Here is a 22,437-nt window from a genome sequence, read left to right as displayed (position 1 = left end):
TGCTGGGCGCGCTAGCATCCCCTCGCTAGCATGCCCATGTTAGCGCCCTTTCACTTCTGCCTTTTACGCGGCCACTTCCCCGCCTGTGTCTTTAACATAGCAGCCCAGCGTATGCCCAGCATGTTAAACCAAAATTCCCTTAGCAAACACCTCTGTATAAATACGTGTACCATTACACCCCATATATACACACGCACAGCGCTCTTCATTTTCACAATACCGACTGCTTTGTCTGAAATGTTAAGTGGCCTAATTATCTTCTTGCAATTTGTTAATAATTGTTAATTAATGAATGTACGACTGTGTAACATTTATTTTGAGATCTGTCTCAAAACAGGAGATGAAGAGATGAATGAGGAAGAGGTGTTGGGAGAAGAGACAGAGGTAGGCCGTTCACTTGAATTTAGTGTTTTCATTGGATTCTGTTTGTGGCGAATTTTGCAGTTAACGAAAGTCGGACTGGCATTCAATTGCAGTGTCCTGATTTAGCTTGTATTAAATTACTACTGTAATAAAAATTCTGTGCTTGTCATTGAATGAAAAATCTCAAAGTGCTGCATAAAAATATTATTTTATATTCAAAAACAGTTCAGTTACACAACAATCAATGGTCGTAAAGTATTTTAGGTTTTATTTTGCCGTCTTCTGCAGTCAATGGCAGTCTTATTGAAGAATTACATCTGCTTTAAGAAAAGGCAGGGGGAAAAATGTGGAATTGTTATATATTGAAAGCATGTAGCATTTTAAACAAATGTGGTATTGATGCTCTGATGATAACAATTTAATGCATTTTATTTTCTCTATTTAACAATTTGTGGTTTGTTTTCATATTTTTGGTGCAGAATTTTGTCACTTTGTAAACAGAAAAAAACTTTGTCTCAGTTCCCTGTTCAAATACATTTTTTAAAAACTGTTGATTCAGGAAAGTGCACGCAAACACAGAAAAGTTGACGTGTCAGTATAACTGAGGATGTACAATGTGAAGGAAGGAAAAATATTATGGGATAGAGTGCATGTGTAGGGGCCTTCAACCAGAAAATAAATGATGTTGCAGAAAAAATATATTGCAGTGAACGAGGATGTTGCAATTATTATAAAAGCTTTCCTTTGCTGTTTTTTTGTCTCCTCTGCATTTATTTACTTATAAGGATTAAGGACATTAATTCATTTAATTGAGGAAAGGAAACAGTAAATGGAAGCCAGAAAACCTTTTAAGAATTTGAACACTATTAACTCAAATGGGGGCATTTCATTTGACAGAGCGTAATTGGAGATGAAGTCCAGATCTTGGTAAATAGCTCCCATCAACCTCTTTTCAAAATGATCCATGGCACTTTGCCAGTTGCATACATCGCAGTGTTCTCTCCTGTGCCACATGACTGCACCTTATATATCAAATAATAATAATAATAATAATAATAATAATACTAATAATAATAATAGCCTAATAATTCCTTTCCTCTGACTGTAGGAGGATCTTCCAAAGGTGGTGGAATCTCCGAAGCAGAGCCCGGTGAAGGCTGGGGAAGCCTCCCCTGATCAGTGAGTGTTTCTCTTCGCTTGTTGCCGTTGTCTATTATTCTATGAATCTGTTATTCCAGATGTATTTTCACCAAAATTTTACAGGTCCTCCTTAATGGAACTGTGGACGGCCTGTAGTGTAGTGGTTACTGTACACGACTGGGGCCCACAAGGTCGGTGGTTCAATCCCCGGTGTAGCCACAATAAGATCCGCACAGTCGTTGGGCCCTTGAGCAAGGCCCTCAACCCTGCATTGCTCCAGGGGAGGATTGTCTCCTGCTTAGTCTAATCAACTGTATGTCGCTCTGGATCTGCCAAATGCCATAAGCTAAATAACAAATTACTGATTTATTATTAGTTTAATGAAACTGTTGGATTCAGGGAATGTTTTATAATCCTTAGAAAGTTACCAGAATCCTGGACATTAAATCTCCATTGAGCATACCTGCTGCAGTTACTAAAATATAGTGATAATGTGCACTAATTACCCAGGAGACCAGGGCTGGATGTGAAATTGACCAACAGAGTTGATGATCCCTGCTCATAGAAATTCCCCGCTGATGTGTGGTTCATTTTATGACCAGAAGGTGGCAGGCTAGTTCCATGTCCAAGGGAAGCCGCTCATTCGTGGCCTAAGGCTTTTCTTCCTCTGTCTTCTCCAGGGATGCTGTGAAGGTGGTGAAAATTCCTCAGGCATTGTCTGTGGAGGAGGTATTTAGCCCTTGTATCCATCTTATATTCAAGTGCTATTTTCCAAGTAATCCTTTCTGTATGTCTGATAATGCTGCATTATATTGGTATACCAGAGCAATGTCTCGTGTTTTAAATTCATGCTGAACAAGTGTTCTGCGCAGTTAAGGAAATCTCCCACCTTGAAGTGCTGTATTTTCACAAATTTAAACCGTGATAACACATACATGCACAACCCTCTCCCCGAATACACACACCGATTCTCGCATACAGACATGGACCAATCCCCCCCTTCTATGTACGCATGCACACACCGACACACACATGCTGTATGACAAGCGTGCACACACTTTTTATTGCACTTATGTTTTAGTTTTTATTTCTTAAACTCATTCGCAGAAGATGAAGAAGAGGGCTGAGCGCTTTAACCTGACCGGAGGGGACAACAAGATGGCCGCCCGCGCTGCCAGGTAAGCAAGCCTCCGATGGCGTGATGCAGAGAACGGGGCCTGTGAGGGTTTCTGCTCACTCCAGTAGCCATGCTTTCTGCTGGGAGTTTAAAATCCACGTATTGACTGGGACCCGCAAAGTCAGTGGTTCGATCCCCGGTGTAGCCACAATAAGATCTGTACAGCCGTTGGGCCCTTGAGCAAGGCCCTTAACCCTGCATTGCTCCAGGGGAGGATTGTCTCCTGCTTAGTCTAATCAACTGTACGTTGCGCTGGATAAGTATCTGCCAAATGCCATTAATGGAATGTAATGTAGTGTAATGTAATGTTGTGTAATGTAACATCCCTTTTTAGGTTTGGCTTGCCTGTCGTGTCACCCACTTCCACACAAGGTGAGTACATCACTTCATTTTTCATGCTGGCACAGCAAATCTAACCGATATAAATGAAGGCAATAGTTATGTCTGATGTCTGCATATGACTTAAACCGCTAGTAGCTGTCTCGCTGTTTATTTTGAGTAAAACTTTCCTTTCGTGGGTGCAAAGCCAGAAAATGTGTGCTTGCACGTGTGCATAAGATGTGTTGCTAGGGACTGTTTACGCTACAGGGAGGCCTGTAGCGTAGTGGTTAAGGTGCATGACTGTGACACTAGTGACACGCATTGTCCTACAATAAAGAGCCTAAAATTGTGATATTAATGTTCGACTGAAACGAGACCATTGTTACTGAGAAATGTTTTGTCCACGCAGTTATTGTTATTATAATTATATTGTTAACCGAGTTGAAATTTCATTCCAGGCACCTCTGCGAACAGCAAACCAGCAGTGAGTATTTACTGATATATTGCTTCTTTGGGGGGGGGACACGCTCGCATCAAAACATTTGTATATACCTGTATGCTGTGGCCGGCACGGATGGTGCAGTGGGTAGCACTGCCGCCTCACAGCAAGGAGGTCCTGGGTTCGAATCCCCGTCAGCTGGGGCCTCTCTCTGCGGAGTTTGCATGTTCTCCACGTGTCTGCGTGGGTTTCCTCCGGGTACTCCGGTTACCTCCCACAGTCCAAAGACATGCAGGTTAGGCTGATTGGAGAGTCTAAATTGCCCATAGGTATGAGTGTGTGAGTGAATGGTGTGTGTGCCCTGTAATGGACTGGCGACCTGTCCAGGGTGTATTCCTGCCTTTCGCCCAATGTGTGCTGGGATAGGCTCCAGCCCCCCTGCGACCCTGTTCAGGATAAGCGGGTTAAGATAATGGATGGATGGATGTATGCTGTGACTCATTGATTGCATGTCATTAGACTGGTGAAACAGGGACAAACTGTCACAGGTCCACTGTCTGCTGTCTACCGTTTGTACAGTACCCAGCCATCCTTTTGCAGTCATTTGTGCTGTACATGCAGTGAACTGTGGATGGATGTGGCAGCAGTGGGCACGGCGTGCGGCTGAACAGGCGGAGCTCTGTTGAACTGCTGGAGGTGCTGTTGTTAACTGTTGCCCTTTTTCCGTGGCGCTAGGTGGACGTGGACACCCTGAAAAAACGGGCCCAGCGGTTTGGGATGAACGTTTCCTCCGTCTCCAAGAAGGTGAGTCGTCGCCCGGGAGTGCGCTCCACTTCTGTTGATATACTGCTTGTAAGATCTTGTGGGGATGATTGCTGCTCTTTAAAGTGGGGATGCCCTGTATCTGAAATCAGCCATTGCCTACTGCGGGCCTGCCTACTGCCTACGCTTCATCTCCTGTCAGGCGTAGCCCCGGTATCTGCATATAAACACACGTTCTATAGGAGCTGGGGCTTGTGTAGGAGCTGGGGCTTGTATAGCACCCAGTACTTGCTCGCAGTTACAGAGTACACTGTACAGTTCTCATTTAACAGCTGTGTAAATACTTGGATATATTGCCTTGTAAATAGAAAGTTTGACTACAATGCCCCGTTAAGTTTTGTGTAATCGCTTCCGTATGTTCCCCACATCATTAGTGCTGCATTCAGTTTTGCGGAATTATATAAAACTTGACATTGATGAGGAAGGGGCCTGGCAGCCTACTTGAAGGCAAATTATTTTGTGGAAGCAGATTTTTGAAAGCATTTAAAAAAAAATATATATATATATTATGCTCTAGAAATGTATATAGTTAAATGCCTACAGTGCAGTCTAAGTATTTGGACAGTGACACATTTTTTGTTTCAGCTCTGTACTCCAGCGCATTGAATTTCAACTAAATCAATGACTATGCAGTTAAGGTGCAGACTTTTAGCTTTAATTTGAGGGGTTTTACATCCATATTGGGTGAATAGCATAAGCCGTTTTTATTAAGTCTGTATGGAGTCCCCCGCCCCCCAGTTTTAGAGGACCAAAAGTAATTGGACAGTTGACTGCTCAAGCGTTTCTTGGAATATAAAAGACCTAGCGAAAGGTCTAGAGTTGATTCTATGAGTGCCATCTGCATTTAGAGTCAAAAAAGTTTAATGTTCTTGACTGGCCAAATCAACGACTATGTATAAAAACGGCTGCAATTCTACAAGGTTCACACCCTATGGATGTAAAAATCCTCAAATTAAAGCTGAAAATCAGTTTGTTTGATTTCTGTACTCCAGCACATAAAACACCACCTCGTATTCTGTGTTTTATTTCAAATCCAATGTGCTGGAGTGCAGAGCCAAAACGACAACAAAATGTGTCACTGTCCCAATACAGTCTCATCTGTCCACACAACCTTTATCCAGAGCTCTGCACGCTCTTAAGTGCTTCTTAGCACATAGTTACCTTGCTATCCTGTTTGTGGGGGGTAACTTGTGGTTTTCATCTTGCAGTGTAACCTCTGTAGTTCTGTGTGTGAAGTCTTCTACAGACCGTAATCACCGATGCATTTCGGCCTGCCTCCTGAACAATGTTTCTGTTCAGCTGGACAGGCATTAGATTTTTCTTCATTTTGGTGAGAATTCAACTGTAAAGGTCTTCCTTAGCCTGCCAGGACCTCTTTGATGACTGAGCTCACCAGTGCTCTTCCTCTTAATGATGTTCCAAATAGTTGTCTGATTTAAAAAGAAATAAAATTAGTAAAATATATACATTTCATATTTAACATGGTTAATGATACATAAACATGGCAAGAATAATTGGAATTTGCTACAACAGAATTTGAATGTTGCACGTAGATGATTTTGCTAAGACATGCTTGTCATTTTGGAAAATGTGCAAAGTGATTTAATAAATGATAGCTGTTGCTATGTGTGGTTAATGTGGTAGTGTACACAATACCCATATGATTCCCATCATTCAAAACTCTTGCATGTTGCTAGTACAATGAAATAATTGTAGCCTGATTAGATGCAACTTAGTTTTTCTCAAAACTCTGGAGGCCCTGATGCGTTTTAAAAGCACCATGATCCCAGGGTGGAGGGGATTGGAGGGGATGCCACCATACAACAGTGGCTGCTATCTGGCTTTGAACACTACACGGAGGGAATCCTTGGAGGGTATTCGTCATGACACAAAAATGTCCACTCAAAGGACAAAGGAGCAACTGAAAGCATAAAAGAGAAGTGTGTTTCTTAATTTGGCAAGCTTTGCCATTTGTAGGTGCTTTTGGAAAATCTCAGGGCTTGTTTCTGTTACATAAAAAAAAAAGAAAGAAGAAGAAATGTATTGATTTTTGTATCCCTCAGTCACCACAGGATTCCTTTTGGTCACTATGGTTACCATCCTTGACCCTTGAACTGTGAGGTTGTTCTGTGCAGTGCTGGTTGCAGGGCTGGTTCTGGGAAGCCCGGGATTGTGACGCAGCACGGCGTTTACCTCACTCCCAGCGCAAGCCCTGCACCCTCTCGCCTCTTCGCCGTTATTTATTTTTTATTTTTTTTATTTAATTATTTATTTGCGGCTTGAAATGCAGCGGAAACTCGCGGGCCGCAGGGGGGCAGATATAATAGCCCCTGGTCGGGGGTAAATGCCGTTGCGAGTGAGGAGAAAATTCGATTATCGCGGCAGGGCTTTTCTGCGCCGGCTTTGTGTGCCGTCGGAAGTGGCCGGCACCGAGCTCCTGGGGAGGCCGGCAACAATGCTGGCTGTGTAATGCCCCGCCTGCCCTAATGCTGGCTGTGTAATGCCCTGCCTGCCCTAATGCTGGCTGTGTAATGCCCTGCCTGCCCTAATGCTGGCTGTGTAATGCCCTGCCTGCCCTAATGCTGGCTGTGTAATGCCCTGCCTGCCCTAATGCTGGCTGTGGAATGCCCCGCCTGCCCTAATGCTGGCTGTGGAATGCCCCGCCTGCCCTAATGCTGGCTGTGTAATGCCCTGCCTGCCCTAATGCTGGCTGTGTAATGCCCTGCCTGCCCTAATGCTGGCTGTGTAATGCCCTGCCTGCCCTAATGCTGGCTGTGTAATGCCCTGCCTGCCCTAATGCTGGCTGTGTAATGCCCTGCCTGCCCTAATGCTGGCTGTGTAATGCCCCGCCTGCCCTAATGCTGGCTGTGTAATGCCCCGCCTGCCCTAATGCTGGCTGTGTAATGCCCCGCCTGCCCTAATGCTGGCTGTGTAATGCCCTGCCTGCCCTAATGCTGGCTGTGTAATGCCCTGCCTGCCCTAATGCTGGCTGTGTAATGCCCTGCCTGCCCTAATGCTGGCTGTGTAATGCCCTGCCTGCCCTAATGCTGGCTGTGGAATGCCCCGCCTGCCCTAATGCTGGCTGTGGAATGCCCCGCCTGCCCTAATGCTGGCTGTGTAATGCCCTGCCTGCCCTAATGCTGGCTGTGTAATGCCCTGCCTGCCCTAATGCTGGCTGTGTAATGCCCTGCCTGCCCTAATGCTGGCTGTGTAATGCCCTGCCTGCCCTAATGCTGGCTGTGTAATGCCCCGCCTGCCCTAATGCTGGCTGTGTAATGCCCCGCCTGCCCTAATGCTGGCTGTGTAATGCCCCGCCTGCCCTAATGCTGGCTGTGTAATGCCCTGCCTGCCCTAATGCTGGCTGTGTAATGCCCCGCCTGCCTTAACGCTGGCTGTGTAATGCCCTGCCTGCCCTAATGCTGGCTGTGTAATGCCCCGTCTGCCCTAATGCTGGCTGTGTAATGCCCCGCCTGCCCTAATGCTGCTCGCTGCCCCGCTGCGCCGGCGGCCCAGTCCTGGGAGTCTCCCGAAAGACGGACGTTAAAAAAACGTCCACCTGCCTCCAGAAGCAACGATTTGATCATCCGCTTGCCCTGACATTTGTCGTTATTATTATTATTTTTTTTTTTTTGTAATCATCATTTGCTGATCTTTACCTCACCGATACCTGCCCGCGGGCTCTTGTATGCAGGTCCAGGTTGATGGCGGATGTGGATGGGCTTGTGTATCCAGAGCAGGGCAGTGTTGTGTGTCAGCCGTCCGCTGAAATGCACCGGGGTTCACCTCAGATTGGGTGACGCACGTGGCACAACCGTACGGCATCGTTAGATGGACGCCTTTTCCAATGTCCCCGTAATCTCGGTAATTATCACGTGTGTGAGAGTACTTGGGTGCTTGTACGATGTAATATTGGAAACAGAATCCTGAAATTAAGAGGATCATTATTTATGTGTGTGGAAAAGGGGTTCTGCTTCTTTTACTGCTGGGAGATGGCATTTTTGTCTCATCTTTGGCTTTAAGTGCATCTGCATGCAGAGCAAATTTTATTGCAGTGCAGTGAAGTGCCCTTATTGCAAACTGCCTTTGTGAAGCCTTTCCTGAAGTGGTCAGTTAAGAGGGGCAGTTGGAGTTCATTCGCGTTGACATTGAGGTGATGATGTAATCGGTGAATGCAAGATGCCCCCTTCTGTCTCTTCACACAGATCGCGGTTTCATTCAGGAGCATACACTGTGTGTGTGTGTGTGTGTGTGTGTGTGTGTGTGTGTGTGTGTGTGTGTGTGTGTGTGTGTGTGTGTGTGTGTGTGTGTGTGTGTGTGTGTGTGTGTTCGCACGTGTGGGGGAGGGGGGTGTATACAACAGATTTTGTTCAATACCCCCTGCCCCCCTCAAACCCACCACAACTGTGGATTGTCCTTGCACTGGTCTCCCTGGCCAGGGATAATGAGTAGTGACAGAATGCAGAATAGTTGTGGCAGCCATGGTAATTGTTACAGAGGAGGGACTGTCACTCTGACCACCCCCTTCAGCAGCACATTCAGAAAGCCTGAGCCCCGAGAGATGAGCTCGTGCACCTCGGGGTTTCTGTGCTGGCTCAGCCGGGCCAGTGCCGGGGCTGGGCCAGTGTGTGCGTGCGTGTGCGACTGCAAGCGTTTGCGTAAGCCTGCATGTGTGAACTGTGTGTATAAATGTCCGTTGTACATGTTTGAGCATGTCTGCTTGTGAGGGAGGTGAAGAGACTTGATAACTGTGGGAATTTAAGCAGGAGGGACAATAAGCAGCAGTGCTATATTTGGAGTCAACTGTGACTACCACACATTAGATTTCAGAAAAAAAAACCTTCCTTGCTTTTGTTGGGAATAAATGTCATTCTGTATGTTATTTTTCATCATTCTACCTTTTACTTTGTCGATGAGACTAAGTGCGCGCTGCACACTGTGCTCCAGTGAACACTGCACTCCTCAGGTCTACACTCTGTTCCAGTGAACACTGCACTCCTCACACCCACACTGTCTGCTCCAGTGAACACTGCACTCCTCAGGCCTACAGTCTGCTCCAGTGAACACTGCACTCCTCACACCCACACTGTCTGTTCCAGTGAACACTGCGCTCCTCAGGCCTACACTGTGCCCCAGTGAATACTGCACTCCTCAGAGCAACACTGTCTGTTCCAGTGAGCACTGCACTCCTCAGAACCACACTGTCTGTTCCAGTGAACACTGCACTCCTCAGAACCACACTGTCTGTTCCAGTGAACACTGCGCTCCTCAGGCCTACACTGTGCCCCAGTGAATACTGCACTCCTCAGAGCAACACTGTCTGTTCCAGTGAGCACTGCACTCCTCAGAACCACACTGTCTGTTCCAGTGAACACTGCACTCCTCAGATCTGCACAATCTGTCCCAGTGAACACAGGCTGTGCATTTGCGTGGGATTTCATGGTGTTAACCTGCGTCATTGTTCGTTAAGCAGGCCAACCCTCAAGGCGCAGCCTCTAGAGAACTTCACGTAGCTATTTTATTTATTTATTTTACTTGAGGGGGTGTTCAAGGGTGGAGTCGAAGCACCAACTTGAACGTTTTTCTATTGGGTTTATGCAGTGACGCGTGAATATAGTGGCACATTTATGCATTTTCATGGCTGTGAAATCTGTTTTCATGCCTCAGTGCAGGGCCTGTCTCACATTTCACATGAGTGCAGGTCAAGCAATCCTGGCACATTATAAATGCCTGCATATCTTTGTTTGACTCAGTGCGATAATTTTCCCCCGTTCCGCAAATGGGTTTTAGATCAAAAGCCTCTTGTCTTTTGTGCGTTTTTGCATAACAGCCCGCGTCATCTGAGCGAAGCGAGATAAAACTGTGTTTGTGTTCTGGGTCTAAGCAGGTTAAGGGAGCAGGGGGTTGAGGGGTTTGTTAACTCAGTGGCACTCTAGGGCCGTCCGCTGGTCAGTCATCTGGTTCTGTTTGCGCCTGCTGTGAGCGAAATCTCTTTTGTTCTGGACACTGAATGCATCTCGCTCTCCTTTGGTTTTCTCTCTCTCTGTCTCCCTCTCTCCCTCCCTCTCTCTGTCTCTCTCTTTCTCTCTCTCTGTCTCTTTCTCTCTCTCTGTCTCCCTCTCTCTCTCCCGCTCTCCCTCTCTCTCTCCCTCACCCGCTCTCTCCCTCTCGCCCGCTCTCTCTCCCTCCCTCTCTCTCCTTCCCTCCCTCTCTCTCTCCCTCTCTCTCCCTTGCCCTCTCTCCCTCTCTCCCTTTCTCTCTCTCTTTCTTTCTCTCTTTCTCTCTCTGTCTCTCTGTCTCCCTCTCTCTCTCCCGCTCTCTCCCTCCCTCTCTCTCGCCCGCTCTCTCTCCCTCCCTCTCTCTCCTTCCCTCTCCCTTGCCCTCTCTCCCTCTCTCCCTCTCTCCCTCTCTCTTTCTCTCTCTCTCTCTCTCTCTCTCTCTCTCTCCCTCCCTCTCCCTCTCTCTCCCTTTCCCTCTGTCTCCCTCTCTCCTTCTCTCTCCCTCCCTCTCTTTCTCTCTCCCTCTCCCTCTCTTTCTCTCTCCCTTTCTCTGCATGATGTCATTGTGGCTTAACCCACTTTACTGCAGGGACACGGGGAGGCTTCTTCTCTGCCGTGGCTCAGAACCACCAACGGGCAAAATGGGGATGTGGGTTGATGGTTTCTAGTTATTTTTATTTATTTTTATTTTTTTAAAACCACCTTTCAGAATCCACAATGCACGCTGGCATTCAGGAGGGCTGCCGTTTGCTTTAATTGGGTTCACGTTACTCTGCTTGGTTTGTTTAAAGCCGGGCACGGCCAAGCCTGTGACCAGTTTTAAGAGCCTTTTACGCCTTATAAAGATGTCTGTCTTCTTTTTACGTTGCGTAAAGTTGTGTTCGGAGTACAGTGACTCCTTTGCAGCAGATGTTTATGGATTGGACAGACTTGGTATGTTTAGCTATCCCTGACAGCCTTTCAAAGAGACAAGGGGGAAAAAATATCAGCACCGCTCAATTGCAACCAGCTGTTGTTGGAATTGGATAATCTTACGCGCTCCCTCCCTCTACCCTTCTCTCTCTCTCTATCTCTTTCTTTCTCTCTCTCTCTCTCTTTCATCTCTTTCGTTTTAAGTCACTGTCACAGGTTCGGCAAAACCCGTTTCAGCACGAAGCTCTTTCATATGGGGCACCTATTGTGCTTTTTAAAATTTGTATTTATTTGAAATAAAAAGACAGTGGCTTGCCTTTAAAGTGGATTGTTACTGTGGTGCTCATGAGGAGGGGCAGGCTGAGGCTTTGATTTAGCTCTGCACGTATGGCCTTTCTGTGACGCATTAAAAATAAATTGGTGCTGAGAGTTTTCATGTGGCTAGTTTAACTCGTAATAACCACGCCTCCGCCCCCCCCCCCCCCCCCCCCCCACTGCTTGGTTGCTTTGAGGTGGAGGGTGTGGGGCTCGGATAACTACTGTAATTTCGCCTGATACAAAATTAACAGGCCGCTGTAGAACCACCATTTGTTCTCCCGTGCAGCCTGTGTTTTATCACAGCCACATTTGCCCCGGCGGTGTTTTCAACCATTCTGTTATCAGCTTATCAGAACTACAAAAAAAAGAAGAAAAAAAAAAAGTGTATATACTTTTAAGTGAAGAGTATCTTCATTCGTGTGGCTTGCTAACTATGCTGGCTAACAACACCTGCCGTGTGCTGCTAATTATTCGTGAAGTATACCTTCAAACTTCCAAAAAAGTGGTTATTGAAAGTAATGCACATACTGTGAAAGCAGACTGTGTGATCATGTCTATAATAAATTCACCATGTGTTTTGTTCGCAACAAACCAGTAAAACAATTGGTGCCAGCTCTTAAAAACCTGAATGCGGTGGCACATCTCGTAAACGGTTATGCGTTTAAAGAGCAGCATTGCTTGTCCTGTCCCGTTTTCCCTCCCACACACGCCCGAAATGCCAAGTGGTGAGGTTTGCTAATCATCCTGAACCTGTGGCCCTGCCCCTCCGGTGCGGCAGAATGTTCTCCGGAGTGACGTAATTCCGGGTTTTCCGGTCCTGGGAAAGTTGCTGAGCCGTGCGCCGTCCCCCTCGGCCTCCCTTCCCGACCTTCGCGGATCCAAATCTCACGTCCTGGCGGGGTTCATTACGGCGCGCCCCCTCATTACCACACCTTGCAGGGGCCACTGTCCTGGAGAGGAGGCCCGTCTAATGAGGGGACCCCCCGGGGACTGGCAGGGACCCGGGGCCGCTGACCTGCCCGTGGACCTGACAGCTTCTGGGGACGGCGGCTCCTACTGACGTGATTGCTTAAATGACTAATTATGAAATCGTTATTGGAGGAGGCTCCTGGCAGCTGGTGGCGGGGAATAAGGAGGTGGTGTTCTGGGAGAGGTGAAAAAGACGGGGGGGGGTATTGTGGGAAAGGGGTTGTCAGGGTTTTTTTTTGTTGTTGTGGTCGTTTCATTTGATTTACTTTTTGGTATACTCGGTTATAGTTGGTGTTCACTGGAACACGGTGGTGTGGTTGAGTGTGCTTCTCAGCTGTGAGAGCCAAAAGGCTGCTCCTGAATATGCTCCACCCTCCCTTGGAGATGAACATGCACCCACTCCCCTTGGGGGTAACGCTCTGTGCCCTGGGGGGTAACACACTCTGTGCCCTGGGGGTAACACACTCTGTGCCTTGGGGGGTAACGCACTCTGTGCCCTGTGGGGTAACACACTCTGTGCCCTGGGGGGTAACAGACTCTGTGCCCTGGGGGGTAACAGACTCTGTGCCCTGGGGGGTAACACACTCTGTGCCCTGGGGGGGGGTAACGCTCTTTGCCCTGGGGGGGTAACGCACTCTGTGCCCTGGGGGGGTAACGCTCTGTGCCCTGGGGGGTAACGCACTCTCTGCCCTGGGGGGGTAGCACTCTGTGCCCTGGGGGGTAACGCTGTGCCCTGGGGGGTAACGCTCTGCCCTGGGGGGGTAGCACTCTGTGCCCTGGGGCGTAACACACACTGTGCCCTGGGGGGTAACACTCTGTGCCCTGGGGGGGTAACGTTCTGCCCTGTGGGGATAGCACTCTGTGCCCTGAGGAGTCGCGTGCTCTCACTGGAAGAGCTTTCTGTGTAGAGCATTGCCTCATATCACATTTTATTCTAGCTATGGTTATACTTCCTGAGTAATCTGTAATTAAGGTTTTAGTAGTGAAATTTAAAATGTATTCATTTTATCTTGCCATAAGACTTAATGCCAGTTATCCTTTAATGCGAGTTAAAATGGCCCTTTTGTTTCAGATTCTGTGTTTATCTCTTAAAGCACACGTGCTACTGCAGCTGTCCATTCTTTCAAAATTCAAACAATTTAAAACCGAGTTGGGAGCTGGGAGTGCTTCTGTGGGAAATTGTCAGTAGGGGCAGAGGGAAGGAATTGGGCTCGGGTGGAATGGCTCTTCCTCCTGAAGTTGCCGAGTACAAGCCCTGAGGCCATGTAGAGAGAGAGAGGGGAGGCAGAAGGAAGGAAGGAGGGAGGGAGGGAGTGAGTGAGTGAGTGAGAGGAGGAGGAGGCAGTAAGGAGCGAGGGAGAGAGAGGGAGAGGGGGAGAGAGAGAGAGGCCATAATGCCTGGCGATACAGAGCTGTGGGAGATCTGAACTTTTTGTTCCAAATGTACTGGCCGAGCTTGCCATGACAGGCTGTGTTTGGAGAGCCTTCGGTTGAAGGGGTTTCAAGGGGGGGGGGGGGTGGGTTAATTCACTGTTTTTAAATGGCTGTGACACATTTTGAATGAGGAGGAGTGTTGCTGGGGGCCAGAGGTGGAGTTGATGAATGTGTAGATCCTGGCATTTTGATAGGGGTAATTTTGCTCTGACGGGGCCCAGGCTATCCCATGAATCAAAATGTGTCACCCAGGTGCTAAAGATGGAGGGCTGCTCATTGTGGGCCTGACACACACGTGAGGGGCTGGGGCTGCTAGGGGTCAAGTGTGACACATCATTATAACAATGTTGATTTAGTGGGGCTGCCAGGCAGCAGGCCTCCTCCCTTGGGGGGATTGGGGGGGTCAGGGGGTGGGGGGGGGGGGGGCATGGGGCAGTGGACAGAGCAGGGGCCTACCGCTCCTGATCGGGAGGGTAATCAACCAACAGCTTGCAATTCACTCCTGTTAAAGTTCTCACACCTTCCACTGTGCTACTCTGCTTCTATACTGAAGGGTTGCACAGTCTCTCTTTGGAAAAGGAACTTGCTATAAACGCATGCGGTTGTGTGTAATGTGTGAAACTAGATATTTCCCTTTTTAAGAATTTTTTTTTGATTGTTTTTTTTTTTTTTTTTGCCCTCCTTGTTCCTGTCAGAATTTTCTGTGACCTTTAACCTTTGACCTCCGGGGGTTGCATTTGTTCTCTGTAATGCTAAGATTAGTTTTGACAATCTACGGCTGTGCATTCAGGTCAATTGAAAACTGGTTTCAGCGATTGAAATCAGAGAAGCTTTGTTGCAGTTTGAGGGGCAGTTTATTTTCTCTTTTGGGGGAGTGAGGGGGTTGGTGCTTTAATGAATATGCAACTGCATTATAGTATGTTTTTTGTGTATCAGCTGTCATGTAGTTGTACCATGTTCCTCAGAGTATTGGGGGGTATGCTGGATAGCTGTGTCCAGTTAAGAAGCTAGTTTATCAGCTTTTTTATTTTTTTATTTTCTTGCAATACCCTCAAATATGTGGATATTGGGTATTTTGAAAGGCTGCAAGGGCTAATATCAAGGGGGGGGGGGGTGGAAACTATTAATGCCCAATCTGACTTCATTATCACATGCATAAATAATCAGAGGTTCAGCTTTTGGTTTTAAGCTTAATGTTAATGGACAGTAACCTTTGCATGCCTGATGGTCACAAGGACTGTTGATGAATGCTCGGTGCATCCAACCGAATCCTTTTCTTTGTGCTTCTTCTCTTCGACCAGATGACTGTTCAAGGTGCCTTTGAAGCCAATGGCAATGAACTTTGGCATCATAATTAGTAACACCCTTTTGCTTACGTGATGGAGAACACCGCTTCATGGAACAATTTGGCCATAGTAAGCCAATCAGTTTTAATTCTAGTTGCTATGCATTGTATTTGCATAAATATGCATAATATGCCTTTGCATATATACATATATATAAGGGAAAGAGTCGTTTACCTAATTTCTGTATCAATCATTGTAACATTTCTTGTGGACAATTACCAGTGTGCCTATTCCTTTACACAAAACAAGCCTCAGCTTAAAAAATTTGAAAATGATGAATAACAACGTTAATGGCCAATACAAAATAATTTTGCTCATTTGGATTGAACAAAATAACTTAAATATGCTCTCCTTTTCAAATGAAGATGTGTTTTTAGTAGATCTACTAAACGTAGTGGTCTGCTTCCATGTGGCTTCAGAGATAAGTTTAAGGTCCCAGGACCCGTCAGTCAGGAAAGCTCTTAGGGTAGCCGTGCTGATCTAGGATCAGTTTAACATTTCAGCTCATAAAGTTCAGGATGGAATATGGGCTGGGGAACACTGATCCCCCATCAGTATTCCTACTTCTTTATGAGTATGGACACAGGCCAAATGTGCATCTCATGTTTGGTTAAGCTTGCCTGGTTATAGGTTGGATTCCCACTGCTTTGTAGACCAAGGTGTATCCATCCAGATACTTTCAGTTATAACGAGTATAAATATGGATAAATTATCAAAGTAAATTACCAGAGTAGCTTGTACTAACCTTGCCCCTTTTTGTTATATTGTCCAATATTTCCTTCTTTCCCCCGCCTTTTCCTGTGAAATATCCAACTGTGTAACAACAGCCTCTGAACCAAGGAAGGAGATTATGCAAAGGTCTTATACCGCAGTTTTACCCCCAGTGTGTTCTCTCATGCAAAAACATTTCATTTATTCCATCCCTTGACTTGGAGACGCTAGTTTCTCGCTGGGTTAATGGTGGTGAACAAAACCTAGGAGGTCAACTCCCTTGTTTCGCAATGCGCAGCTGGATTGGTGTTATCGAAGTCTCTGTATCAGTCTTAATCGGTGGCGCCTCATTGCCGGACCGTCCTCTATCGGTTTGGGCGCACGTGCGCTGGCATGCCCGGCCTACTGAGCTTAACACGTGTGCAGTCGGCCAGCTGAAAGGCCAGAGGAGCTTCTGTTCTACACCGAGGCGGGGAATACCCTGTCGCCCGAAACTCTGCCTCCCTGGGCCTTTCCCGGAGGTCACTTTGCAGAAGTGCTTTTGACCTGGCCGCCCGTCTGTCTGGGATTGCCAAGTGCTTCTTTTTTGGCAGTTGTGCCGGAATCCTGTAGTGTTCAGTGTGGCCGGGCTCCAGACTAACCCAGAACTAGGTTGCTCCCTGCGCAATTATCAAAGGGCTACCAAAATCTATCAACAACTCCATGTTTAATGTGGCCATGCTAATCTCACCCCGAATAAAGGCTGAGACTGCTGGGTTCCCATCAAGCAGCTGCTTCATATGAAGGTATTCGAGAAGGCCGTTTTGATCTCCGGAGTTGTACACACAAGGGCTTTTTGGAAGTATTGTGCGAATCGAGCAGGAATGCACAGCGTACCGTAATGCACTGTAATGGAAGTACGTATAACGGTGAGAAGTGCAGAGAGGGGATCCAGGGGAAGAGAGGGGATCCGGGGGGAAGAGAGGGGTTCCGGGGGGAAGAGAGGGGTTCTGGGGGAAGAGAGGGGTTCCGGGGGGAAGAGAGGGGTTCCAGGGGGAAGAGAGGGGTTCCAGGGGGAAGAGAGGGGATCCAGGGGGAAGAGAGGGGATCCAGGGGGAAGAGAGGGGATCCAGGGGGATATGAGGGGTTCCAGGGGGAAGAGAGTGGTTCCAGGGGGAAGAGAGTGGTTCCAGGAGGATATGAGGGGTTCCAGGAGGATATGAGGGGTTCCAGGAGGATATGAGGGGTTCCGGGGGGAAGAGAGGGGTTCCGGGGGGATATGAGGGGTTCCAGGAGGATATGAGGGGTTCCGGGGGGAAGAGAGGGGTTCCAGGGGGATATGAGGGGTTCCAGGAGGATATGAGGGGTTCCGGGGTGAAGGGAGGGGTTCCGGGGTGAAGGGAGGGGTCTGCAGCTTCGCTCGATAGCACTCCGCAGCTGTATAAGCAGTCTGACCGTATTGATCTTCCGCACCTTCTACATATAGAGACACACGGTGTGTCCACCTGTACCGCACACAGGGAGGAGTGGTGTGGAAGCTTGGACTAAATTATAACTGTGATTTACTGATTTGGATTAATCAAAGTCCCACCCACCCACCCGTCCAGGAAGCCTGAAATGTATGGTACACTGTATGGTAGCATTATAGATACATTGCCACAGATGATAAATTGTGTAAATGGAATGTGAATAGAATTGGTTTGGCCTCTTTCTTTAAAGTGGGAAAATGTCCCCAGAGCCAGTTGCACGATTGCATTATCTAAGAGCGCTGAATTCATGCTTCCTGCGACTGTGATATTTCTATATTTACAAAATGTGGGTGTTTTTTTTTCAATTTGAATATTGCGCTTCATGCGAATGCCACATGCATTTACACAGGGTGCGCATGAAGAGCCCGGAGAATAATGCAGAGTGTGTGACGATGCGGGGGAAGTTTCCCGTGGTTTCCTTCGTTAGTTAATCCTGGTAAAGGCTTGATGTTGTGAGATTTTCACATAAGCACACAGCCAGCCCCCCCCCCCCCCCCCCCCCCCCCAGCTGTCATGTAGCCTTTTACTGTAGAGGGTCTCAGCCACCTGGAGCCATTCATTCTCCACTGAGACTATACTGCTGATCAAGCCTCTCTTTATTACTTTACAGTGCTCATTATACCACAAGGCACCGGCTCCTATATCTTGTCAAAGGCTTCTGCCAGCACCTAAATCACTGGTTTTTTTGGGGGTTTTTTTTTCTTCCTGGATTTGAATTTGAGCAGGGGGTTACAGAATTCCCCTGATGCATCTGAACTGTGTCCCCTTGTATTTCTCTTGGCCCCCCCCGCACCTAACAAAGACAATTAAGGCCCCCTTTTTGCATTACCCCATGCATACTATAATTTGAATCGAAGGAGAGCCAATGAGCCAAATTAATTTATTGGTGCTTGGGTAAATGACGGACCAGCTTCAGTCATTCATCATTTCGCATGTTGAATGTCTTTTTCGTTTGTCCTTAATTATTTTTGTTGCTTTTGTTTCGAGGAGGGGGGTTGGGGTGGGTGGACAAAAAAAAACTGACATTGAGTCTTCTTTTCCGGTGCTTTTTGAATACAAAAGGATGTTCGCAGTGGTAGCTCAGGCTGGTCTTCACCTGACAGCAAGTCTCTCCCTCACTCTCTCCCTCTCTCTCTTTCCCTCTCTCTTCCTCTCTTTCCCTCCCTCTCTCTCTTCCTCTCTCTGTCTCTCTTACTCTCTCTCTCTTCCTCTCTGTCCCTCTCCCTCTCCCTCTCCCTCTCTCTCTCTCTCTCTCTCTCTCTCTCTCTCTCTCTCTGTCCCTCTCCCTCTCTCTCTCTCTCTCTGTCCCTCTCTCTCTCTGTCCCTCTCTCTCTCTGTCTCTCTCTCTCTCTCTCTCTCTCTCTCTCTCTGTCTCTCTGTCTCTCTGTCTCTCTCTCTCTCTCTCTCTCTCTCTCTCTCTCTCTCTCTCTGTTGTGCTCCAGGGCCATCTGTCCTCCTGCTTTCCACATTTGAAAACTAATGAAGGCGCTGTGACAAGCTGCACCAGGTTAATTGCAGGTTTACAGGCCACACCGAGAGAGGCACAGGCCCTCTGACCGGCTCCCTATCTGCAGCGTCATCAGAGCAGAGAGCACAAATCCTCTGCTGGCACCTTGCCAGGCATGTCTTTAAGTGCAGAGAAACGCTTTAAATATTGAATAAAAGTGCCCATAATTTCCCCCCAAATAATCTTAAGGATGTTAAGCTAAGACGAATGTTTTTAGCTCAAAGATTTTTTTCTTTTTTTTTTGGGAGGGGCGGCAGGCAGGCTTAAGATGTTAAATTGTGTTGTATGGTGTTAAATAAGCAGGAGCGTTAACCAAAAACCACAAAGAAAGATGTCATTCGACGCTGGAGCTGAGGGCTCCTGTGAGTTTTGGTTATTAGTTTAAATAACTGTCGCTAATTCAAAACCGGCCTACAAACGGCTTTTTTTCCGCAGAAAAGGGGTAGGGGGGGCCGGAGAGATTAACTCCCACTCGCTGAGGCCAGGATTTGGAGGAATATTGTTCTAGGGAAAAGAAAACACGGAGAAAAAACAAGTGCGGCCAACAGAAATGAACCCGATGATCTCTGGGGATCGGCGGGCTGACGCTCAGAATCAGATTGGCCAGCACTGTATCAACACTGGCACCAGCCCGGCGCAGGACATGGGAGGGGGGACCCCCCGTGGTTCTTTGAGAATTTGCCATGTGAACTATGGAGACACACAGAGCTTTTCAGTTATTGCGTGGCTTAAGAATCGCGGCCTTTTATTGCCTCGCTATAAAACGGCATCTGTTTCCAAAAAACCAAAAAAGACATTGTGCTCCCTTTTCTGTTGGGGAAAATACGGCATTTGGTAGTTTTGTCATGTTATTAGTTATGTGGGCGTGAGCTGCCAAAACGAGTTTCTCCTTTTGTACTTTGTGCGATCTGAAGGTTTCAGCGAGGGCCGTGACAGTATTCCTCCGCACACTGTTTTAGCCTTTCGCGGCTCGTCACGGGCAACAACCGTGTGTGCAGATGTATGCACCTTTATATTGCACCAATTGCTTGAATCTTATCTCGCAGATTCGTAGAACAGCCGTCAGTCTGCATTTTAGGATCCCTTGTCCCTGTGTTTGGAACAGGTTTTTCCCCACATCACCTTTACTTATTTGCATTTCCCATATTGACCAATAGTTTGTCCTCTACTCCCAACATGAACAGCAATGGTCACAAAGTATATTCAGTTTCCCCCCCTACTCCCAGTATCAATAGCGATGGTTATAAAATAATTAATGATAACTACTTTAAATAAAGTAGCAAGTGTATGAAATGAAAGCCCAGCTGATGGCCGTTTTCGTCGGTTACAGCTGTTTGGCATCCTTGGTTCTTGGCTGTCCGCTGGGGAGGCGGGAGCTGGGGATAGGCGGAGGGGGGGAGGGGTCGTGTTATTGGAGGTGCGACCAGTGACCTGTAATCTGGCAGTTTTTCTGCGTTGGCAGTCTTGCCAGAACTCGCTGTGTGTGGAGAAAACTGCTGTCCTCATATAACCTCGAACCTGGCCGCCCATCACACTGCACGTTATCGATCTCCTGGCACGCACACACGCGCACACACACACACACACCGCTGACCCTAAATTTAAACACGACGAGCTTGGCCTCTTTTTCATTTTTATTTATATATATATATTTTTTGTGTGTGTGTTCTTGTCATGTGTACCTGCTAAACCGGGCAGGTGTGTGCCGACCACGGTCTTTGACGCGTCTCTCATTTTATTTTATTATTTTCTTTAACAGGTGGAGGATGACGAGAAGCTGAAGAAGAGGAAGGAAAGGTTCGGCATCCTCACCAGCGCCGCGGCCGTGGGCCCGGACGACGCAGAGGTACGGTCGGAATTGTTACGGAGCAGGAAAGGCTGCCGGCGCAAGATAAGGGCGTGTGCTCACTGTCTGGAGGCTCTGAAGTGCCGGGTCAGGTTTGGCTGCACGGAGACCGCCAGAGAGACGGGGAGGGAGGGAGGGAGGGGGGGAAGATTGGCTGCAAAGGCCGCTTTGGTGCAAGTTCTGACCACGGCAATGCCCTGCCGTGTGTATTGTTATGGAGGTTTTTCTTGACTGCTGAAGCACTCTGAATGTGACCGTTAAATTTGAATCTGTCTCTTGTTGAATTCATATTTATTTATTTATTTTTCTTTCTTTTTGTATTCCAGGCCAAGAAGCGAAAGAGGGCCGAGCGATTTGGAAATGTGTAAAAATTGCAGTTGTCTCTTCTTTTATACCCTTTTCTAAGAAATGTTTTTGCTTTGTATTTTTGAACGCGTTCTTTTCATTCCCGATAAGCGGCAAAGCAGCTCAGGGGCTTGTGTTTATTCCGGGACTGAACACCCTGTCGCAGTTTGTAAATTAAAGGTGGTTCCATGTTTTTCAAATATTGTCTGAATAATATTTTAATAACCCTGATGTACCCACTTTTAGCCATAATGACATGAGACAATTGCTCTGGAACGTTTACCAGAAGCTTCCCTTAAACCACAAGTTTACAGGCATTTCCCCCTATGTGCATCACTTATCCCAAAGGGCATAACTGAAGACTGCAAACGGGACTAAGAACGCATTTGGTTTGAGCAGACTCACAAAAATATTTGTCATTATTATCACAGGTAAGCAAATGTTGGCACGTCATGTCAAGTCACAAAGAGTGGGTCAACCCGAGTTTACAGATTGGAATTCCTGTCATTCCTACAAAATGCAAACAGACCCCCGCAAACCAATGAAATGTAACTTTAATAAAACGTCAGTTGTGTTCACCTTTGAACTCTAATAACATCCAAACACTCACCGCAGGTTTTCATAAGACCGTAACTTACAATGTGTTTCCTATTAAAACTCTCATAACTTCAGTTTATGGTGACCTCGTTCACGTAACGCACTCCACGACTACTACTTTTGAATGCACTTTGTGTTGTGGGGTGCTTTGGATAAAAGCGTCTACTAAATGAATGCGCTATAAAGCTACCTATATGGAATTTTACTGCCTACTTAGCCAGCAACTGTAAAAGTATAGTGCCCTCCATCATTTTTGGGACAAAGACCCATAATTTTTTTGTTTGCCTTTGTACTGCTGAATTTGAGGGGAAAAAAACCATGTGGTTAAAGTACACATTTTCATATCTTAATAACATAGAATTCACAGAATTTCACTGTGTAGAAATGACACTTTAGCTCATGCTTGTTTCAGGGGCTAGTCCCATAAGTTTGCTCTTCAGCAAATGAAAGGCTTGCTCAATTCACTCTGATTGGGGGATTGACCTGGCCACTAAAGAATTGACATGTTTTTTAGCTTTGAAAAACTTTGGGATCATTTTCTTTCTGTTTAAGGAACCGCCGGCCAATTCGTTTTGAGGAATTTTCTTGAACTTGAGAAGATAGGATGTGTCTATATGCTTCAGAATTTTGATACTACCATCAGCAGTTATCAATGGAGATGAGTACCATACATGCCCAGGCCATAA

At 47.0% G+C, this 22,437-nt stretch overlaps 1 protein-coding gene across 11 annotated transcripts in view; it reads left to right on the top strand.

Annotated features, from left to right (window-relative positions):
* LOC133109918 (SAP domain-containing ribonucleoprotein-like) overlaps positions 1-21,354 on the top strand; it is a 33,768-nt gene extending 12,414 nt beyond the window's left edge. For all 11 annotated transcript variants that reach the window (XM_061219671.1, XM_061219672.1, XM_061219667.1 and 8 more), the window contains 10 exons: positions 338-384; positions 1,261-1,290; positions 1,472-1,542; positions 2,184-2,232; positions 2,611-2,681; positions 3,015-3,052; positions 3,460-3,485; positions 4,176-4,244; positions 20,723-20,809; positions 21,136-21,354. In XM_061219671.1, coding sequence (XP_061075655.1) covers positions 338-384; positions 1,261-1,290; positions 1,472-1,542; positions 2,184-2,232; positions 2,611-2,681; positions 3,015-3,052; positions 3,460-3,485; positions 4,176-4,244; positions 20,723-20,809; positions 21,136-21,177 — 530 coding nt within the window. In that variant the 3' untranslated portion in view covers positions 21,178-21,354. The remainder of the gene's footprint in view (positions 1-337; positions 385-1,260; positions 1,291-1,471; positions 1,543-2,183; positions 2,233-2,610; positions 2,682-3,014; positions 3,053-3,459; positions 3,486-4,175; positions 4,245-20,722; positions 20,810-21,135) is intronic.
* The last annotated feature ends 1,083 nt before the right edge of the window (positions 21,355-22,437 follow it).

Source organism: Conger conger, chromosome 14 (assembly GCF_963514075.1).
Source record: "Conger conger chromosome 14, fConCon1.1, whole genome shotgun sequence".
Lineage (NCBI taxonomy): Eukaryota > Metazoa > Chordata > Actinopteri > Anguilliformes > Congridae > Conger > Conger conger.
The sequence above is the reverse complement of the archived record's forward strand: the minus strand, read 5'-3'. Positions and strand labels throughout refer to the sequence as shown.